Source organism: Microcaecilia unicolor, chromosome 2, assembly GCF_901765095.1.
Source record: "Microcaecilia unicolor chromosome 2, aMicUni1.1, whole genome shotgun sequence".
Classification (NCBI taxonomy): Eukaryota; Metazoa; Chordata; class Amphibia; order Gymnophiona; family Siphonopidae; genus Microcaecilia; species Microcaecilia unicolor.
The window spans coordinates 537,902,224-537,925,056 of record NC_044032.1 but is presented as its reverse complement, the minus strand read 5'-3'; the positions used below and the strand labels follow the sequence as shown (position 1 = coordinate 537,925,056).

General features: G+C 44.6%; 1 protein-coding gene across 2 annotated transcripts in view; it reads right to left on the bottom strand.

The window, feature by feature from the left end:
• The window catches only part of WDR19 (WD repeat domain 19), a 565,820-nt gene that overhangs the window by 384,777 nt on the left and 158,210 nt on the right, over positions 1 to 22,833 (bottom strand). For both annotated transcript variants that reach the window (XM_030191304.1, XM_030191303.1), the window contains exons 12-13: positions 12,426 to 12,540; positions 8,227 to 8,333 (exon numbers count right to left, since the gene is read on the bottom strand). In XM_030191304.1, the coding sequence (XP_030047164.1) occupies positions 8,227 to 8,333; positions 12,426 to 12,540 (222 nt within the window). The remainder of the gene's footprint in view (positions 1 to 8,226; positions 8,334 to 12,425; positions 12,541 to 22,833) is intronic.

Sequence of the window (22,833 nt, the reverse complement as noted above, 5' to 3'; positions counted from 1 at the left end):
CAGTGACCAGCAAAAAGAAGAAACAGATGATCTGTGCGGCGAAAGTCCTCAGTAACTGCAAGATATCGTTTAAGTACTCTCCTGACATCCAAAGTACGTAATTTACGCTGCTCCTGCGTTCCTGAGGCTGATCCCAGAACAGGAAGAAAAACCAACTGGGACAGATGAAAACGAGAGAGTACCTTAGGCAGAAAGGAAGGAACCAGACGAAGAACTACTCGGTCCTTAGAAAATTCCAGAAATGGATATCTGCAGGAAAAAGCTTGAAACTCTGAAACTCTCCTTGCTGACGCAATAGCCACCAAGAGCACTGTCTTAAGATCCAAAACCCTTCAGAGAACAATCGCGTAACGGCTCAAAAGGAGGCCCCGTCAGAGCCGAAAGCACCAGATTAAGGTCCCTGGAAGGAAAGACCGAACTGCGTGGTGGACGAAGGAGACTAAACCCCTTTAAGAAATGAGCTACATCGGGAAGACTAGCCAAAGACTTGCACCGAATCTTACCTCTGAAACATGAAAGAGCTGCCGCCTGCACCTTAAGTGAAGACAGAGACAATCCTTTATCAAACCCTTTCTGCAGAAAATCTAACATCTGAGCAACAGAAGCTCGAAACGCAGCAATCCCAGCATCTGCACACTAATCCTCAAAAACTCTCCAGTAGCGAATATAGCTTAGCGAGGCGGAACGCCGACGAGAGCGCAGCATGGTAGCAATCACCGGAGCTGAAAAACCCCTCTTAGCTAAATGTGCTCGTTCAAGAGCCAAGCCATAAGATAAAATCGATCCGGGTCTGGATGAGAAACTGGTCCTTGCAACAGCAAGGTCTTGTGTACTAGAAATCGAAGAGGAGATGCCATCATTAGTCGCTGAAGAGCCGCGTACCAAGGACGTCGAGGCCAATCTGGAGCTACCAGAATTATCAGCCCCCCCATGTTCCTCTATCCTTTGCAGGAGATGACCTAACAGAGGCCACGGAGGAAACACGTAAAGAGGTTCGGAGGGCCACTGCTGTAAGAGAGCGTCTACCCCTGCCGCTCTTGCATCTCTTCGGCAACTGAAGAAGCGAGGAACTTTGGAGTTGAGACCGGTTGCAAAAAGATCTAGAACTGGAGTGCCCCAGCGCTGCACTATCAACTGTCAAGAGTGTGACGACTGAGAAAATCTGCTTGCACATTTTCTACTCTTGCTACATGCGAGGCTGATATGGCCGTGAGGTGAATCTCCGCCCACGCCATGAGACACTCTGCCTCTTGACACAAGAGACGGCACCTCGTTCCTCCCTGGCGGTTGATGTAAGCCACTGCCGAGGCATTGTCTGAGAGAACTCGCACCGCCTTGCCCACCACGAGATGCGTGAAATGGTGCAGAGCAAAACGAATTGCCCTGGTCTCCAAGAAGTTGATGGATTGAGCCGCCTCTAGAGGAGACCAGAGATCTGGGCCCACCTGTCTAGGCAATGAGCGCCCCAGCCCCGAAGACTGGCATCCGTCGTTAAGTCTACCCACCGAGGAGACTCCAATGGCATTCCCGCGGTAAGATTCTTCATTCGTAGCCACCAAAATAGAGAGCTGCGTTCTCGGTAGAGCAACAACAACCTCATCCGAAGAAAATCCCTCTGAGAGGACCACCGGGACAGAAGAGACCACTGAAGAGACCTCATGTGAGCTCTGGCCCAGGGAACTACCTCTATCGTGGCCACCATGGAACCGAGAACCTGAAGATAATCTCGAGCACAAAGCACCTTCTGATGAAGCAAATTCAGTATCTGAGACTGGAGCTTTAAAATCCTGCCCTGCGGGAGAAAAACTCGCCCCCGCGCCGTGTCGAAGGTGACTCACAAATACTCCAGAGACTGAGAAGGAACCAAACGACTATTGGCTAAATACACTACCCAACCTAGGGACTGCAAAAAGGCCACCACTCGGTCTGCGACGTGACAACTCTCCTGATATGACTTTGCTCTGATCAACCAGTCGTCGAGGTATGGATGAACGAGGATCCCCTCTTTCCTGAGAGCCGCAGCCACCATGATCATAACTTTGGTAAATGTGTGCAGTGCTGTCGCGAGTCCGAAAGGTAAAGCGCGAAACTGGTAATGACTTCCTAGAATTGCAAAGCACAAGAATTTGTGGTGAGCCGGATGAATGGGAATATGCAAATAAGCCTCTGTCAGATCTAAGGCTGTTAAATACTCTCCTTTGCGAACTGCCACTATGACTGACCGAAGGGTCTCCATATGAAAACTTGTGACCCTGAGAGCCCGATTGACAGCTTTGAGGTCTAAAATGGAACAAAAGGAACCTTCCTTCTTGGGAACCACAAAATAAATGGAATACCGGCCTTGCTTGTACTGGGAAGGAGGGACTGGAGAAATAGCTTGAAGATCTATAAGCCTCTGTAGAGTGTCCCGAACCGCCCCCGCCTTTTGAAGAGAGCGGCAGGGGGACTCCAGAAAGGCGTCTGAAAGAGGGCTTGCGAATTCTAAAGCATAACCTTCTCGGATAACTTCCAAGACCCACTGATCTGACGTGATTTGGGCCCACCTCTGATAGAACTGAAAAAGCCGAGCTCCTACAGGGACCAGAGGCGAGACCCTAGCACCTTCATTGGGAAAAACGCGATTGGGATCGAAAACCTGCGCCGGAGAAACCCGCTCCTCGACGGGAACCCCAAAAGGACTGAGTCCTGTTGAAAAAATGAGACCGCTGAGGCAGAATGCCACGAACAGGCTGAAACCTACGGAAACCTCTCATTCTACCCCGACCAAACAAAGTACCCCAACTGGACAGACAAGGCTTATCTTCTGGGAGCCAAGGAACTTTAGCATCTCCTAAAAAATTAACCAATTTATCCAAATCTTCTCCAAACAAGAAAGAATCTTTAAAAGGGAACTTACTTAACTTGGACGCCGCGTCTGCCGACCAACCTCTCAACCAAAGAGATCGGCGAGCAGCGACCCCCAAGGCTAAAGACTTAGAAGATGCTCGCAGCAGATCATACAGAGCATCAGCCAGAAAGGCCGCACCCGTCTCAATCTTGGCCACCTCTAAATCTATAGCCTGAAGATCATCTGAAGACCTGTCCAGGACTCTCTCCGCCCACCAAAAACAGTCTCTAGCCACTAAGGAACCACAAATGGTGGCCTGTACAGCCAAGGATGAAACATCAAAACTATTCTTGAGCAGAGAATCCAGCCGTCTGTCCTGAACATCACGAAGTGCCGTGCCTCCATCGACGGGGACTATGTTACGCTTAGTAACTGCCAAAACCACCGCATCGACCACTGGAACCCTAAGCAGAGCTCTATCTGCTTCAGGAACCGGATAAAGATGATTCATAGATCTGGTAGGGCGAAAAGCCGCATCTGGGACCTCCCATTGTGCTTTAATAATATCCCAAATGTATTGATGCATGGGAAAAGTTTTGGTGGCAGATCTAGACCCCTTAATCAAGAAATCGACCTTACAGACCTCCGAAACTGGAGGAAGATCCTCAAAATTCAAAGTAGAGGAGACCATAGAAATGAGCTCCTGTAAGCCATCCTTATGGAATACTCTAGCCACCGAAGTATCTTCCCCTTGCACAAAAGACACAGCATCAGGATCTATAAAAGAGGGGTCTTCCCAGACATGCTCCGCCAGATCTTCCTCCTCTTCTAAAAAGGGCATGTCCTGACCCTGATCAGACCAAACATCTAACTGCAACTCTCCTGCTCTAGGCCTCTTAGCAGGAAGAGGAGGTCTGACAGCTTCTCCTGAGACCCCCGCTCCTGAACCGTCCTTCTGCATCAAGAAGGCCTGGTACATCTGAAGAACAAACTCAGGAGGGAATCCCCCTGCCTGAGTGGTCCCAGCCTGCACCAGAGCTCCTGAATCCAAATTCCCTGAATTTGTAGCATTGCTAGCTGCAGACTGGGCACGCGACGGCGAAGACGGAGCGAAATTCAATATGGCCACTGTTCGCGCCAACTTCACTGAAGTGGCCTCCGGAGGTGCGCCCGATACCTCCGCAATAACTGGAGCCGCCCGCGACAGCGAAGAACTAGGAGCAGTTGAAGAAGTCCCCGAAATCAGAGGAAGAACCGGACCCGATGCTCCGTCCAGCACCGTACAATATTTACAAGCACCGGAGGAATTAACCCCCCGACGTTGACAGACAGCGCAACGCTTAAGCTTTTCGGCCATCGCGGCGAAGCGCATGCACATGCCTAGATGGTTCGCGCCTTGATTAATTTTTTCTCTTTAAGGCCCCGCTCCGCCGACCGGAATCACTCAAATAAAATAAATGTACCCTCGAAAATGGGACGGTATGGCAGCAAGAAACAAGAGCAAAAAGTTTCTTTCGTTTTTTTTTTTTTTTTTTACAGCTGAGCAGCTAAGAAAGAATAGCCACACACAGAACAGTAAACGGAGCTGCCTGCTCGTTAAATCAATGGGGAAGCATTGCTTCTATTTTCTTTAATGTTTTAAACCTGGCTGCCTCTCCCAAAGGCAATATCCCTTTGCTGGTCAAACGGGTAGCCCTTCCCTTTGAAAAAAAAATTTTTTTTAATTATTAGAAGGGAGATGGGGAGGAAAGGGGGAGGGACCTGGGGCACCCGAGTGTAACACCCCTGAGGCTGAAAAGCAAAAAAATGCTGAAACTCCTAACAAGCCTCTAAACAATTCCTCTGGCACAGAATAAAAAGCTAAAGAGAAGAAAAGGCTATAAACTAACAAAGAGAGACTAATGGGCTCACTTACTACCTGCTGAGAGACAGAGAAAATAATGAGGCTAGGGACACATGACCAGGGCTCTTATTGGCTCTCTAGAGTCAGAGTTTTTTTCTCTGTCTCCACCTGCTGGAAGGCGTGCACAACCCATCAGTCCAATCCTGGGCCGGTCCAGAGGGATTAAAGGAATACCTGTTATTGAACACTGAGGTATGAATGGTTTCCTAAATCCTGCCTGATAGATTGTGCAGAGAAAGGGGGGCCCTTGGAGAAAGCAGGTCTGGTGGAGAATTGGCTGTGCTCCTCCTGTCCTGTTGGGGCCAACAGGGATCAGCAGATGGGGCAACAGTGAAGGAACATTCTGACACAGTTTCTCCTGTTGCGTACATGCTCTGGGGCCTGCGAGTGACTGAAAGTAGCAGAGAGCCACTGGGGCATGCCCCATTAAAGAAGGGTTGAAGTGTCTGTTTTGGCCTTGGTCTAAGGAGGCAGGGTGACAGAGCAGCGATGAGAGCTGCACATGGTACGAAGTAGCTGGAAAGCTCCTGAAACTGTGCAGACATGCAGAGGTAGGGGGTGAACTTGGAGGACACCAACAAAAAGAGTGCCAGGGGTGAACAAAGGTTCACACAAGAGAGTTCCTACAGATAGATCTTTCTTCCTTTCTCTTGCAAGACCACCAAAGCCCCCATAGCCACAAAAAATTAAAACTATGACAAAGGGGGCCACACTAGGAGCTACCAATGGCTCACAAGCCTTGCGATGAAAATCACTGGTAAAGGGGTGATCCCGAGGGGTAAAAGGGGCGATCAAGGAAGACAAAGACGTAGCGGAGAGACTGAATGAATTCTTTGCTTCGGTCTTCACCGAGGAAGATTTGGGTGGGATACCGGTGTCGGAAATGGTATTTCAAGCGGACGAGTCGGAGAAACTTACTGACTTCACGGTAAACCTGGAGGACGTAATGGGGCAGTTCAGCAAACTGAAGAGTAGCAAATCTCCTGGACCGGATAGTATTCATCCTAGAGTACTGATAGAACTGAAAAACGAGCTTGCGGAGCTACTGCTAGTGATATGCAACTTATCCTTAAAATCGAGCGTGGTACCGGAAGATTGGAGGGTGGCCAATGTAACGCCCATTTTTTAAAAAGGCTCCAGGAGAGATCCGGGAAATTATAGACCGGGGAGTCTGACGTCGGTGCCGGGGAAAATGGTAGAGGCTATTATTAAAAACAAAATTACAGAGCACATCCGAGGTCATTGATTACTGAGACCAAGTCAGCATGGCTTTTGTGTGGGGAAATCTTGCCTGACCAATTTACTTCAATTCTTTGAAGGAGTGAACAAACATGTGGACAAAGGGGAGTCGGTTGATATTGTGTATCTGGATTTTCAAAAGGCGTTTGACAAGGTACCTCATGAAAGGCTACAGAGGAAATTGGAGGGTCATGGGATAGGAGGAAATGTCCTATTGTGGATTAAAAACTGGTTGAAGGATAGGAAACAGAGAGTGGGGTTAAATGGGCAGTATTCACAATGGAGAAGGGTAGTTAGTGGGGTTCCTCAGGGGTCCGTGCTAGGACCGCTGCTTTTTAATATATTTATAAATGATTTAGAGATGGGAGTAACTAGCGAGGTAATTAAATTTGCTGATGACACAAAGTTATTCAAAGTCGTTAAATCGCAACAGGATTGTGAAAAATTACAAGAGGATCTTACGAGACTGGGCGGCTAAATGGCAGATGATGTTTAATGTGAGCAAGTGCAAGGTGATGCATGTGGGAAAAAAGAACCCGAATTATAGCTACGTCATGCAAGGTTCCACGTTAGGAGTTACGGACCAAGAAAGGGATCTGGGTGTCGTCGTCGATAACACACTGAAACCTTCTGCTCAGTGTGCTGCTGCGGCTAAGAAAGCGAATAGAATGTTGGGTATTATCAGGAAAGGTATGGAAAACAGGTGTGAGGATGTTATAATGCCGTTGTATCGCTCCATGGTGCGACCGCACCTTGAGTATTGTGTTCAATTCTGGTCGCCGCATCTCAAGAAAGATATAGTAGAATTGGAAAAGGTGCAGCGAAGGGCGACTAAAATGATAGCGGGGATGGGACGACTTCCCTATGAAGAAAGACTAAGGAGGCTAGGGCTATACAGCTTGGAGAAGAGACGGCTGAGGGGAGACATGATAGAGGTATATAAAATAATGAGTGGAGTGGAACAGGTGGATGTGAAGCGTCTGTTCACGCTTTCCAAAAATACTAGGACTAGGGGGCATGCGATGAAACTACAGTGTAGTAAATTTAAAACAAATTGGAGAAAAGTTTTCTTCACCCAACGTGTAATTAAACTCTGGAATTCGTTGCCGGAGAAAGTGGTGAAGGCGGTTAGCTTAGCAGAGTTTAAAAAGGGGTTGGACGGTTTCCTAAAGGACAAGTCCATAAACCGCTACTAAATGGACTTGGAAAACTCCAAAATTCCAGGAATAACATGTATAGAATGTTTGTACGTTTGGGAAGCTTGCCAGGTGCCCTTGGCCTGGATTGGCCGCTGTCGTGGACAGGATGCTGGGCTCGATGGACCCTTGGTCTTTTCCCAGTATGGCATTACTTATGTACTTATGTACTTATTCTGTGTATGAAATAAGAGAGCGATAGTGGGATAATTGTATCTGATGGTCTTAAGGTGACCTATAAGGAAACTATGAACAAATTCTCCCTAAATGAGAGAAACTGTGTGCATGAGAGAGAGAGAGAGAAACCTCTTAGGCTCCATGTAAAAATAAGAACTGAGGTGGTCCCGTGCAACAATGCCACACAGAAGTGCTACACATGGGTGGCCTGAAATCTAAAATTCTACAAGTTGCACAAGTCAGAGGAAGCTTTGCTGTGCTGGATTCTGATGGATAACATTACCCACATGTGAGGGACTCCTTGTTTGTCCTCGGAAAAAATACACAATCATATTCATGTGAGACCTATGATACGCAGAAACTGCAGCAGAAGGTCACAACATAAGGACAAACCAGGACAGCAGCTGTCAGGTGGATGAGAGTATTGGATGTTGTATGTTAATCCTATGCAGACAATGGGTGAATGTCAATTTACTCAAACTTTAGAGTAAGTTATGCAGAAAGGCTTATTTCAGTTACTTAACTTATAATTCTTTCAATCCTTTGTCTGTAGTGTGCAAAAAATATTAATTTCTCAGTTCTAGAGCTATACTGAATATTCGAATTCAATTCAATTCAGCCCTGAATATATTATTCGTATTCGGCCGAATAGTGATTGAATTTGAATACGAATAATCTGGGCTCCCACAATGCTAAATCCTACTGAAATAAACACAATCTCTGATTTCAGGTTGCTTCTTTTATTATTTGTTATGTTAAAGCTCTATGTCCATTATTCGTATTCGGTATTCATATTTGGCCAAATATTTTTCATTATTCGTATTCAGCCGAATATTAAAATATGCTATTCGGACCAGCTCTAAAACAATCTGATTTCTGCTTACCATATGGAGCTGAAGTTTTCCCTCAAAGAGTGCAGAGGCATAGTCTGAATTAAGGCACATGCTAGCCACTGTCCCCAAATACTCCATGTCTTTCAGCTTCTGTATACCTATGGATTAAAACAATTTAGTCAGCTTAGAAACTGCAGAAGCTGTAATATATTTACAAATGAAATTTAGGTCTTAAAAAGACCAACCATAATTCTCACATTTCCATATACAGAGAGGGTAATTTAAAATAGGTTGCCTGTATGTGAATTCCAAAACAGGCGCCTATTTACAGCTTATCTTACAAAAAACACAAGTGCATCTGTGTCTTTAGAAAACACTAGGGATAAAAGTAGCAAAAATCACACCTAAAATGTTCATGACCCACGTCTAACTCTGCCCCTAAACAGACTTACACATGGGAGGAGTGAAAGTACACACACCTTCTTGGCACTGCACATACTTTTATGTGTGTAACCCCCCAGGTTAATTTTGTAAAGCCCTTTAAGTGTATAAAATGTCCTTTATGCATGAACATTCCTTTATAAAATTATCTCCAGTCACTAAAATAGCACTGACCACTTTTTTTTTCAGAATACAGAACTAGTTTCTGATATGAAAACGAGTCCTGTGGACGACTGTAAACAAATTATATACTGTGCATGCTTTTTTCATATATTATGATGGTGCTCTTATACAGTCCAGTGTGTGCAAGCTCACATGGGAAGAAAATCAGTTGCTGTTGGGACCAACTGATACCACTGGTAAAAACTTAGAATGAGTCTGAAGGACTATCCTGTTGTGAAAGAACTGCAGCTATAATAGATAAGAGATTTATTCTTTTGGTCTAATTTACTGCTACTAAGAAGGAGAAATAAGATTATACCTGCTAATTTTCTTTCCTTTAGTCACACTAGACGAATTTAAGACTTGTGGGCTTGAGTCCAACTACCAGCAGGTGGAAACAGAGCATACAAAATTGTGCTGTGCCTTAATAGAACCCTGTGCAGCTCAGACAGTTCAATATTAGATAACAAAACAGTGGAAAGCAGTTGATGAGCTAATGCAAAAACATTTGCTCAACAAGAGAAACAGGAAGTCAGCAAAAATGGGACTCTATTTTAATGATATGGGGAAACATATAAGAGTGGATAGCTGTTCTCGTCTGCTGGAACTAAAGGAAAGAAAATTAGCAAGTAAAATCTAATTTCTCCATCCTTCTCATGTGCACCAGACGAGTCCAGGACATAAGGGACATAAAAAAGCAGTCCTCAAGATGGGAGGGGTCAGTTGCCCCTGTTCTGAGAACTGAAACTCTAAAGGCAGTTTCCTTCCTAGCCGCTACATCCAAGCGATAGTGCTTCACAAATGTAAGCAGAGGACTATGTTGCTGCTTTACAAATATCCAAAGAAGACACTGGATCACACTCTGCCCAAGAAGAAGCTACCACTGTAATTGGGTAAATTCTCATGGTTGTATGAGCAAAGATAGTTTAGATGCTGCCTCACCTTTCTAAGTCTTACCATAGAAGACAAACAATCTATCTGATGTACAGAAATCAATGGTGACTTTTAAGAAACACATGAGTGGTCTTTTGATATCTAGCAGGTGCAAGAAGGAAAACTCTAGAGAATAGACTGCTCTTCTAAAGGAAAGAAGATTCACATTTGTAACCTTCTCTGATTATTTCCAGTACCCACTGGTCTGATATTATCTGGGTCCACTCCTAAAGGAAACCAGTAAGATGCCCTATATCACTGACCTCGAGGAGTGGACCCGGATTCCATCATTAGCTAAAACTAGATGCAAAAGATCCTTGAGAGGAACTGTTGTCAGGACAAAAGGAAGGTTGCCTTGTTTGAAAACGTGGTCATTGGGTCTATATAGTGCTTGAGATCTCTACAATTTTTCTACCAGCAGAGGCCCTAGAAAAGGATGTAGGCTTGTCCTCAGAAAGTCTATGTTTTAGTCTCTCCTAACTTCTTTACAGTCTTATCAAGTTCTTCATCAAGAAGCAAGGTAAACTTAATGGAAGTTTACATGAGATGAGACTTAAATACCACATCTATTGACTAGTTTCTCAGCAAGAACTCTTATGAGATTATAAAGGCCTTCAGCCCATGTGCAACACCTGTCTCTAAAGAGGGCAGCTGACTCTGAGACAAATCTGGATCCTGACCTTGTTCTAAATCCAGAATCACCTGAATCAAAAGATGACAGGCTCTTCAACATAAGAGAAAGAAATAGGAGCTTGAAGCCCTAAGGCATCTACTTCAAAGAAATGTTTAAGTGCTGTCTCCACTTTATAGTCCTGCAAAGCCTTTAAACTGATACTGCCTTCCACTGGTATTGTAGTCTTCTTAGGGATCGCTCTGATTCCCATAAGCATTCTTCTTCAATATCGGACAGCATTTCCCTCAGGAATGTCCGAGACCGGGCCCGCCTCAATGACGAGAACCCATGCTCTCAAGAACAGCGTCGAGGAGCCAGCTCCCGCCTCAACTCCAGCAAAGCTTCCTCCACCAACGTTGAACGAGTACAGGCCTGGGTGGCAATTGACACCAGAGCTGTAAGCAACACCAGCGTCGGAGACTGCACCGTGGGCTGGGGGCCAGGCGGGGCTGCAGCAGAAGGCATGGCAGGCACAGGTACCCCCAATGCCGATGCATATCGCTGCATCAATCCCTCCAGAAGCTCTGAGAGCAAGGCCCGGATACACTCATCGAGAGCCACCATCAGTAATGGCTAAGGGGCCACTTGGAGCTCAGATTGCTGAATCTCTTGGGGTGCGGGAGCAGGATCTCGGCTGCTGGGAGAGATACGCATCGGCACTGCTTGAATGGAGGGGGAGCGATCCTCTCGGCGTTGACACTTCTGAAGAGTTGGCATCCAGGAGCTCCCGGCACTGTGCGTCGAAAGAGATCAGTGACGGTGCTTCTTAGCCTTCACCTGATGTACCTCACCCAAGCTCCTCGGTGCCAATGAGGATGACATTGAATCCTCACATCTCTTTGGGGTTGGATCCGACGACGGACGGTCCTGGGGGGCCAGCACAGCTGGAGGCCTCGAAGCAGGTGGAGACCAACTCAATGCCTCACTGCTCCCAGTGTCTCTAGGTCTCTCAGCAGCCACTCCTACCTCGACTCCCGATGTCAATGCTTCCCTTGATGTCGATGCTAATACCAATGTCAAAGAACCGGACCGAGCTCCAAAAGGTTTCTCACGTTGAGCTTCTCAGGAAATTCTCAGGAAATTTGAGTCCATACGAAGACAAAGGACACAATTTGCCGGGCTATGGTCGAGCTCGAGACACTGAATATACCAAGAGTCCATTTGTGAGTAAACCTATCAGTCTTTACCTCTCTATCACCTATGGCAGTGTTTCCCAAGTACAGTCCTGGAGTACCCCTTTCCAGTCACTCAGGTTTTCAGGATATCCACAGTGAATATGCATGAACCTGATTTGCATACACTGTCTCCATTATATGCAAATCTCTTTCATGCATATTCATTGTGGGCATCCTGAAAACCTGACTGGTATGGGGTACTCTAGGACCAGACTTGGGAAACATTGGTACTGCCCTCCCCACCCGCACCCAGGTAGAGGACCTGGCCTCCTCGGGCTGTCCACACTCACTGTCCCCCACTACCCATAGGCTCTTCCTATAGGTGTCTTATCATTTATTGAACGCTAAATCTGTTAGCTTGTCTTAAAGAACCTCTATATCATTTTTAAAGCATGAAAGATATGCTCCTTTCTATGACTACAGTCCATGTTATAATCTTCCTTCACTGGATACACCATTCAGTTATTCATGCTGTACTTTTATAAGTATCAGTGGGATGCCTCCATAAGTTTCTAATAACTACAGCAACACCTAATTCAGGACATTTATATAACTTTTTTGGTGGGCCCACAGAGAAACCACCATCACAAAAGCACTCAATTAATCACAGTCAAGCTGCAAACAAAAATCCATTATAGGCTGCACGGTCACATTTGGAAAATGCTGCCTTAATTTATTTAGATTCCTAATGGTGGAAGAGTGAGCACCGTTCTGAATTTTTTGAAATCTCTCTTCAGAAGTTAAATAAAAATCCAGGTAAAAAGACATCATCCCAAATGTACATGTTTTAACTGACAGACGAATTATGTAAATGAAAACTTTACTATTGCTAATATTGCTCGCAAATACAAAAATTACACACTTACCATTTTCTGTAAATGCATAAAACCAAGCTCGATTGTTCATTCCTACAGCCAAATGATATGGACCAACAGCTACAAAGTTGGGCTCCACTTCAACAGAAACTGTAATAGTTGGTTTCTACAGAAAAATAAACACAATAAGCCAGAGTTATTCTGTAGCTTACAAACCACAGTGTCTCTTCACAAGGTCTTCAGCATGGCGTAGCTAATGATTCAATTCTAAGGTAAATGAACAATAACATAGTTGCACTGCTATTTGATACTTGCCTGGCTTCTCAAAATGATTCCATGAAAGAGGCGGATCATGAACCACTGCAATATTCATAGCATACTAATACAACTTTGATACATCCTTCAGTTGTTTTACAAAAAAAACAGTTTTTAAAACTTATCAGTCTCTAGAACCAAACATACAAACTAATTAACTGGTACAAAAGTTTTCCTATCTTCATTAATCGTAAACACCATTCTTGCAGTACTCTAGCAGTATCTGGGAAACAAAAGTCTGTCTTCCTAAACATGGACTGAGTGAGTCCTAAATTTCAATCAGCAGAATGATACACTGTCTTTCTACTGCTATGAAGCCTTCAAACTCTAACATTACAAGTGCAATAGTAAACACCACTGAAATTCTGGAGGCTGAAATTTAAAACACCATAAGCTGGATGCCACTTCAAAAGGAGATCAATACCATGCCAACAAAAAGAGGAAGAGGAAGAGGAAGACTTGCGAACCAACAGATTAACTATGTGTCAGTTTATTTCTACAACTGTGTTCCTAGACCCATGAAAATATGTTTTGGCGTATTGTCTAAATAAATGTATTTTGCACATGGCATGACAAGAATAAACCTTACTCTTAAACCGGGTACTTTACTATGTTAAGTGTTATTTGTGCCATTTTTTTTAAACAGGCCTGCTCATATTAGCATATCACACCCAGCAACAAGATGTGTCATTATTAATCTTTCATCTTTTAAGTTTTAAGTGTTTCTCTCTAACTATTCCTGGGATAGGTTTTGATCCACAAATGCCTGTTGAAGCAACTCTTTGCATTTTCCACTTGCTTTTCCTTGTTTGCAGATTCCAATCTTAAGATTTTCTCTCTCTTGAAAATTCTATTCCTTCCTTTCTTTGCCGACAGATTCTCATTCATTCCTTCTATTCTTCAGAATGCTTGCCCAAGTGTAAGGATGGAACCTGTTTGCGGCTATTTACTTCTGTACTTTGGCACTCTGTTTGTGGATCTGTTGACACTGGTATATGTGCTTGGAAAGTTATGATATGCAGTACCGCTATACATTGTTTCACACCTATGATCTGGAGGGCACTGTAGTATTTAAATTTAATATCCAGACTTACAGTCTGCTTCTTTTCATTATCAAGAACTGAAATGTACACAATGGATTATAACAAATTGAATTTACAATATCCATTCCCCCCCCCAAATTTGAAGTTAATCTGCCCTACTTAAATAAAATCAAAAATAAATAAATAAATTACCTTTTCCATAGTTGCAAATCCCATTAAAATTAAAATCATTTTCCTCAATCAAAATACACATGTTTAAAAACATACCTATAACACTTAAATATTCTTTAAGAAGCTATGTCTTTAGCTGACTTCTAAAATTCAAATAAAGCGAAGGTACTAACCTATAGCAGATGTTCTCCAAGGACAGCAGGCTTTATAGTCTCACAAGTGGGTGACGCCAACCCGCATTGCCCAGTCCAAACTTATAACTAGTACAAGTAGAGCTTTGTGGAGCACGAGACACACTCTAACGTGCATGCACGAGTGCCTTCCCACCTGCTGCAAGAACGCAGTCCCCTCAGTTTAATAGTACAGCAAAAATAAAGTAAAAATAATAGAGGAGACAACTGCAAGGGGAGGTGGGAGGGACTGTGAGAATATAAAGCATGCTGTCCTCGGAGAACACCTCCTACAGGTAAGTATCTTCGCTTTCTCCAAGGACAAGCAGGCCAAGCAGACTTATCTATTCTCACAAGTGGGGAATCCCTAGTATCCAGGCTCACCAAAAACAACAAACAATGGACAATTGGGCCTCACAATGGCAAGGACATAACAAAAGTTAACCCAAAATGGGCCTAGGAGGGAGGAGTTGGATTTTAGACTCCAGACAGATTCTGCAACACTGCCCAAACTGGATGTCATGTCTGGTATCCTGCTCAAGACAGTAGTGTGACGTGAATGTGTGGAATGAAGACCATGTTGCAGCCTTGCAAATTTCTTCAATGGTGGCTGATCTCAAGTGGGCTACCGGAACAGCCATGGCTCTGACATTGTGAGCCGTGACATGACCCTCTAGGGCCAGCCCAGCCTGGGAATAAGTGAAGAAAATGCTATCTGTCAGCCAGTTGTGATGCATTTCCCGATGGTGACCCCCATCCTGTTGGGATCAAAATAAACAAAAGGTTGGATGGACTGCCTGTGGGGCCTGGTCCGCTCCATGTAGTAGGCCAATGCTCTCTTGCAATCCAAGGATTCGCCAGGATGGGCATGAGGTTGGGGAAAGAATGTTGCAAGACAATCAACTAGTTCAGATGGAACTTGGACATCACTTTCGGCAGGAACTTAGAGTGCGTGCGGAGGACGACTCTGTTGTGATGAAACTTAGTACAAGTTGCATCCACCACTAAGGTCTGAAATTCAAAAACCCTACGAGCTGAAGTAACAGCCACCAATAAAACAACCTTCCAGGTCAAGTATTTCAGATGTCAGGAATTCAGTGGCTCAAAAGGAGCTCTCTTCAGCTGGGTGAGAACGACGTTGGGATCCCATGACACTAGTGGAGGTTTGACAGGGGGCTTTGACAAAAGCAACCCTCTCATGAAGCAAACAACTTCATAGGAGGAATGGACCCATCTCCATTCCTCCTATGCACATCCCGCCTTCATCGCCCTACCTCCCCTACCCTTCTTCGTATTCACTTACTCCTTCTCCTACTATCCACAGGGGACATCAATCCCAATCCAGGTCCCCCACACCAATCCTCATCCTATCTATGCAGACCACTCTGGAATGTCTCCAACCTCATTTCCATTCCACTCCTCTCCCCCTCTTCCCTCCCCTTCTCGTGCGCCCTATGGAATGCCCGATCTGTCTGCAACAAACTCTCCTTTACCCATGACCTCTTCATCTCCCGTTCTCTCCAACTCCTCGCCCTAAATGAAACCTGTTTCACCCCTGACGACTCTGCCTCAGTCGCGGCCCTATGCCATGGAGGCTATCTTTTCTCCCATTCTCCCCGCCCAATTGGCCGCGGTGGCGGCGTCGGGTTACTACTTTCGCCCTCCTGCAGTTTTCAACCTCTCCTCCTACCGCAGTCTCACTGCTTCTCATCCTTTGAAGTTCACTCCATCTGTCTATTCTACCTGCTGCCACTCAGAGTTGCAGTCATTTACCGCCCCCCAGATAAGTCCCTATCTTCCTTCCTTACCGACTTTGATGCTTGGCTCTCCGTTTTTCTTGAGCCCTCATCCCCATCCTTCATTCTTGGAGACTTTAACATACACACTGATAACCCATCCGACTCATACGCTTCTCAGTTCCTCACTCTAACCTCCTCCTTCAACCTCCAACTGAGCTCCACCACCTCTACTCACCAATCTGGCCACTGTCTTGACCTCGTCCTCTCCTCTACCTGCTCACCCTCCAATTTCTGTTCCTCAGCTCTTCCTCTCTCTGACCATCACCTGATCACCTTCACACTTCATCACCCTCCCCTGCAGTCCCGCCCAACCACTAACCACCTTATCCTCTAGTATCTCTAATCTCCTCCCTTCCATCATGTCCTCCGAGTCTGGCGACAAGGCTGTCTCCACTTACAATGCCACTCTCTCCTCTGCTCTGGACACCCTTGCACCATCCATCTCTCATCCCACAAGGCGTACTAATCCCCAGCCCTGGCTGACCCCTTGCACCCAATACCTTCGCTCCTGCGCCCGATCGGCTGAACGCCTCTAGAGGAAATCTTGCACCCATACTGATTTCATCCATTAAAATTCATGCTATCCTCCTTCCAGTCCTCCCTATTCCTCGCCAAACAGGACTATTACACCCAATTGAGTAATTCCCTCAGCTCTAACCCTCGTCGTCTCTTCGCCACCCTTAACTCCCTCCTCAAAGTGCCCTCCGCTCCCACCCCACCCCCTCACTCTCTCCTCAATCACTGGCTGACTATTTCCGCGACAAGGTGCAGAAGATCAACCTCGAATTCACCACCAAACCATCTCCTCCACTTCACCCTATAACCCACTCCCTCAACCAACCAACCCAGGCCTCCTTCTCCTCTTTTCCTGTTATCACCGAAGAGGAAACCGCCCATCTTCTTTCCTCCTCGAAATGCACCACCTGTTCCTCTGACCCCATCCCCACCAACTTACTTAACACCATCTCTCCGACAGTCACCCCCCCCCCCCATCTGTCATATCCTCAACCTTTCTCTCTCCACTGCTACTGTCCCTGACACCTTCAAGCATGCTGTAGTCACACCACTCCTCAAAAAACCATCACTTGACCCTACCTGTCCCTCCAACTACCGCCCCATTTCCCTCCTACCCTTCCTCTCCAAGATACTTGAACGCGCCGTTCACAGCCGTTGCCTTGATTTTCTCTCCTCTCATGCCATCCTCGATCCGCTTCAATCCGGCTTTCGCCCCCTACACTCGACAGAAATGGCACTATCTAAAGTCTGCAATGACCTGTTCCTTGCCAAATCCAAAGGTCACTACTCCATCCTCATCCTCCTCGACCTTTCCGCAGCTTTTGACACTGTCAATCACAACTTACTTCTGGACACACTGTCCTCTTTTGGGTTCCAGGGCTCTGTCCTCTCCTGGTTCTCCTCTTATCTCTCCCATCGTACCTTTGCTGAGAGCTAAACGAATGAGCATTCAGGGGGCAATTTGGAGGTTTGAGATACCAACTGAGTGCGTATCCAAGATGGACAATTTGAAGAACCCACCGGTCAGAGGTTATAAGGGGCCACCTTTCGTGGAAAAACTTTAGCCTTCTCCTGACTGGCAAGTTGTCTAGGATGGACACTTTTACTGCAGCTATTCTCTGCTGGAGTCAGTCAAAAGCTCATCCCTTGCTTGTGAACGAGCATGCTGGGGTTGAGCCTGAACAAGCTGGGGAGCCAAGGGGATGTACCTACGCCTCTGATAGGAATAGGCACTCCTTGGTTTGCCAAAAGTCTTCCTAGCTGAGGAGGTAGATGCAGAAGGCTCCCCGGCGGGAGTGAGATGAGATGGTATCAGTGTCTTTTCTGACTTGGTCAGTGACCTCCTCAATCTTCTCTACAAAATGGTTATCCCCCCAGCATGGTGCATCCGCCAACCTCTGTTCAACAGAATGTTCCAAGTCAGAAACACTTCTGCTGCTTGACCAACTTGCAAAGTGACTCGGCATGCTCCAGAAGGAGCATCTCAGCCAGGTTCGACAACTTGCGCACTGAGTTTCACAAGCGAATGCTCGTGAAGAGCAGGTATGACTGTATCATTAGATTGTAAGCTCTGTAGAGCAGGAACGATCTCTTATATGTTCAGTGTACAGCGCTGCGTACATCTAATAGCGCTATAGAAATGATAAGTAGTATTCAGGAGATGAGAATTGAAGCCTGGTACATCTTCCTCCGAAAAGAATCCAGGGTTCTAGCTTCTCTACCTGGGGGGCGCAAAGACATAGTCTCTTGGCTCTTTTTGAGAGCAGATTCCACCACCATGGAATTGTGAGGCAACCGAGGCTTATCAAGCCCAGGTGCACTGTGGATTGACTCTTATGTCTGTTCCATATTTTTGTGCTCATGTCAAGAGACTTTCTCCCTGTTCTCCTTATTGCCCAGCTGAAGTGAGACCTGGCACAAGTGAAGATACTACATGCTGATAAGGGATGGGAGCCATGGTTAATGCAACAGATGCGGCCTCATAATGGATACTCAACCACTTTCCCCGTCCAGAGGTGGAAGCTTCTGGATTAGGGTGTTGAATGTTGAATGTGAAAGTGTGAGAGATTCTAACATGGTCAACCTAGACCTTAATACCTCTCTACTCATAAGCACAGCCTGAGATGTTCAGAATAACCCAGTCTGCACTGGTAAAGCCTTTTTAGGAGAGCATGTAGACTGCAGTTCTTTCTAGGGGTGAAAGATTTGTTGAATTCTTCCCTTAGGTGTGGTAAGTTCTTGACAGGATGAAACTTTAAAGTATATTTGAATGTGTAAGAGCTGTTCTCAGAAACAGAAGCTTCTTTAGTTGGGGTACCAGGTTTAGGGCTTTATGTACATATTGAAACAACAAATTTAGCACGTGCTTTAGCCAAGTCTATCAACCTCACTTCTTATGCAAACACTGAAATCCCTTAGTAACTTATCCTTGGGATTTCAATACTCCATTACAGGACAAAATTGATTACATGACGTTACTGATTGGCTTACTAGCTGGTTACCAAATACCAGATGGCTCTGTACAATGAAAGAAACCATTTTTGGATTAGTTATGGCCCTAGTTATTGGTTGTTGTTGCATACAATGTTGTTGCTCTATATGGGAAATGACTCAGGACTTACTGTCCAAGCCTAGTGTTAAAATGCTGGTAGAACAGACCATGATGGACGGATCACACACTCCTTCCCAGACTGAATTAGTCTGCTTAGCACAAATTGGTGATTCCATATGGAATTATAGGGTGGAAGCTGATGATATTGAGAATATTTATGAGACTGGTACCCCCAGTACAGAAGGGAGTATTAAGAGTTAAACGGTAGAACGGAAAATAAAATGAAAAAGTGAACCAGTGCTTTTCTTGCTGAACTGACAAGTCTAAGCCTGCTTATTAATGAATGTCCTGTCCAGAAGCCAGAAGTTGTCTAGCATGACTAGTCTATTTTGTAAATGAGGGAAAGGACAGGGAACTGAAAATAATATACACCTTTAGCTTACATACTCCCCGATCCCTGGCCACGCAGAAATAATGTGGGCCATTTCCAAGCACAGTTCTTATTCTCATAAATCTTCACCTGGTAACCTATGACTTAATGCTTTTCTAATAAAAGGGGCAAGCTGAGGAGTCATTTTGCTAAAGTTAAGCAAAGGCAATGGACTCTACTTCCAAAAGCTTTTGCCATTTTCTAGTAATTTATTTATTTATTGCATTTGTATCCCACATTTTCCCACCTCTTTGCAGGCTCAATGTGGCTTACAATACATCATGAATAGTGGAGATAGTGGAAGGACCTTGGGTAGCATGATAATGAAAAAGCATGAGATTAGTATAACAAGCAAATATTATAGGACAATACTGGATATATGTGGAGGAGTTCACATTTGTTGATCATTGTGGTATGCCTTGTTAAAGAGATGGGTCTTCAGTTGTTTGCGGAAGTTAATTAGTTCATAGATCGTTTTTAAGTTGCATGGCAGCGCGTTCCAGAATTGTGTGCTCAAGTAGGAAAAGGTTGACGCATGCGTTAGTTTGTATTTTAGACCTTTACAATTAGGGAAGTGAAGGTTGAGGAATTGAAACGAATACATTTATAATATAATATTTCTCTAGTTAATAATAGGATATGTATTAACAGAGGGAATTACTCAGAGCATGTGGTCGCAAAGAATTACAAAATGAAATGTTCTTATATTCCAATTGTAATTCCAATTCTAATTCGATTCTCTAGTCTTATACATACTTATTCTATTCCAATTAAAGGTAAATTGTTAAGAATAATAATCATGTAAGAATAGAGGGGAATTTTATATACTAAATTTGAATTAATTACATTAACCTGCCCTGTACGTTTTGGAACATGTGCTCAAAGCATGGCACTAAGTTTAAAAAGCGAACATGAGCTATCAGTGTAACTTTAAAAGGTAACATGTGCTCAGAGCATTTGGAGCTTGCATGTGAGAACATGTGCTTTTCCCAATATAAAGGCCAGATAGTTAACTTTAAAAGAAAATGTTTATTTCTAGTACAGGCAAGGTAATAAGTTTACAATAGAGAGGTAGTTTTAGAAAGGATCTTTTACCAATGGAAGTATGCTACAAAATAACAGGTTTGATTGTAAATTAAGCTGGATAACTCACATTGATGGAGGCTGCTATGGAGAGTGATGCAGGAGAATCTTGCTGGAACAGAAGGTTTCTTTGTAGATTTGCTGTCTGATGGAGTTTCTTTTAAGGTGGATGTGATGTCCAGCTTGAGAAGTCAGGATTCTAGCTTGCTTTTAGATTTAATCAATTCAGGGCAGCGGCGACTAGGACAGGAGCATCAGGAACTCAGGAACAGCCAGGAAGAACTCTCATTCTAAAGAAAGAGCCCCTGCTTTTAAAGTGTCTGAACTGGGCATTAGACTCAAGTCAGGTGGTTGCCCTTGGTCCAATTGGAAAGCTCCTGGATAGCTGAATCCTGGGCATCTGGCTTTGAGATGGAGCATGGCAACAGGTCACATGCTCAATGACATCACAAGACTTCCTGCCTGGACATCTGCTAGTCCATTGTCTGAGAGTGATTGAGCTTAGATGGGCTTAGTCTTTGTCTGAAAATGGAGGTGTAGTCTTTTGTTACTGCAGTCTCTGAGATAGCTGTCTATGAAAGGAACATCTGCTGGTCCATTGTCTGAGGGTGATTGAGCTTCTTTTGTCTGATAGATGGGCTTCTGAGTCTGAGTAATAGGTGGAGTTTCACTGTCTTTTGTTCTGTGATTGATTCTTTGGATAGGTGTTGATGGGCTTAGGTAACCACCCAGCTAGTAGTTTTCCAGAGGAAAAGGGGGGGGGGGGGGGTAGAGTCTTTGATGCTGTATATTTTATATGATTTAGATCTGATCCAGCAAAATTAATAACTCTCACAATCAAACTTATATCATGCTACAGAATGTGCGGGATGATTTTTTAGCGTTCCTGGGTGGTAAGTCTATCAGGTCTGACATATATGCTGGGGCATCTCCGTGGATGATATTCAGGCTCATTTTCAAAGCACTTAGCCTCCCAAAGTTCCATAGAAACCTATGGAACTTAGCCTCCCAAAGTGCTTTGAAAATATGCATCTTTGTGAACTAGGGTGCATATTTTGAACGTGATGCGTTCTTTAAGTGGGAGACAGTGTAGCTTTTCTCGTAGGGGTCTAGCACTTTCATATTTTGTTATGCCGAATATGAGTCTAGCTGCAGTGTTCTGGGCTGTCTGAAGTTTCTTGATTATTTGCTCTTTGCAGCCAGCGTAGAGTGCGTTGGAGTAATCTAGATGGCTGAGTACCATTGATTGTACCAGGCCACGGAAGACGGTCCTAGGGAAGAAAGGTCTTATTCTTTTTAATTTCCAAATTGAGTGGAACATCTTCTTGATTGTGTTTTCGCGTGGTTTTCAAGTGTTAGGTGTCTATCAATGGTAACTCCAAGAATTTTTAGGGTGTCCAAAATTGGAAGTTTCAGTTTTGGTGTGTTAATGGTGGTGAATTTGTTTGAGTTACGTGGAAAGGTGAGTATTAGGCATTGGGTTTTTTCTGCATTGAGTTTCAGTTGAAATGCATCCGCCCGTGAATGCATGATATATAGACTTTGGTTGATGTCATTGGAAATTTCCTTTAAATCTTGTTTAAATGGGATGTGGATCGTTACGTCGTCTGTGTATATGTATGGATTGAGGTTTTGGTTTGATAGTAGTTTGGCCAAGGATATCATCATTAAGTTGAATAAGGTCCGTGAGAGGAGGGATTCCCTATGGAACTCCGCATTCAGGTATCCATGTGGCTGATGTAGTCGAGTTAGATATCACTTGGTATGACTGTGTGGTTAGGAACCCCTTGAACCAATTGAGGACATTGCCTCCAATTCCGAAGTACTCGAGGATATGTAGTAGTATTCCATGATCCACCATGTCAAAGGCGCTGGACATGTCAAATTGCAAAAGCAGTATGTTCTTGCCAGTTGCGATCATTTGTTTGAATTTTGTCATTAGAGTAACTAGTACTGTGGTTAGATCAAAATCCTGACTGGGAATCGTGTAGTATTGAGAATTTGTTTAAATAGTTTGTAAGTTGTTTGGTTACCATCCCTTCTGTTATTTTGATTATTAAGGGAATGGATGCTACTGGCCTGTAGCTGGTTAGTTCACTAGCACTTTTCTTTGCATCTTTGGGTATGGGGGTGAGTAGAATGTTTCCTTTCTCCTTCAGGAAGAGTCCATTTTGTAGCCTATAATTCAAGTGGTTCGTAAGATCTGTTATGAATTGTTGAGGGGCAGATGCCATTAGGTTGTTTGGGCATATGTCTAATTTGCAATGAGATTTGGCAAATCTTTTGAGCGTTTGGGAGATGGGATCCTCCGATAATATCTCGAAGTTGGTCCAGGTTCTGTCTGCTGGGTATATTCCAGTGTCTGGGTCTAGACAGTCGAG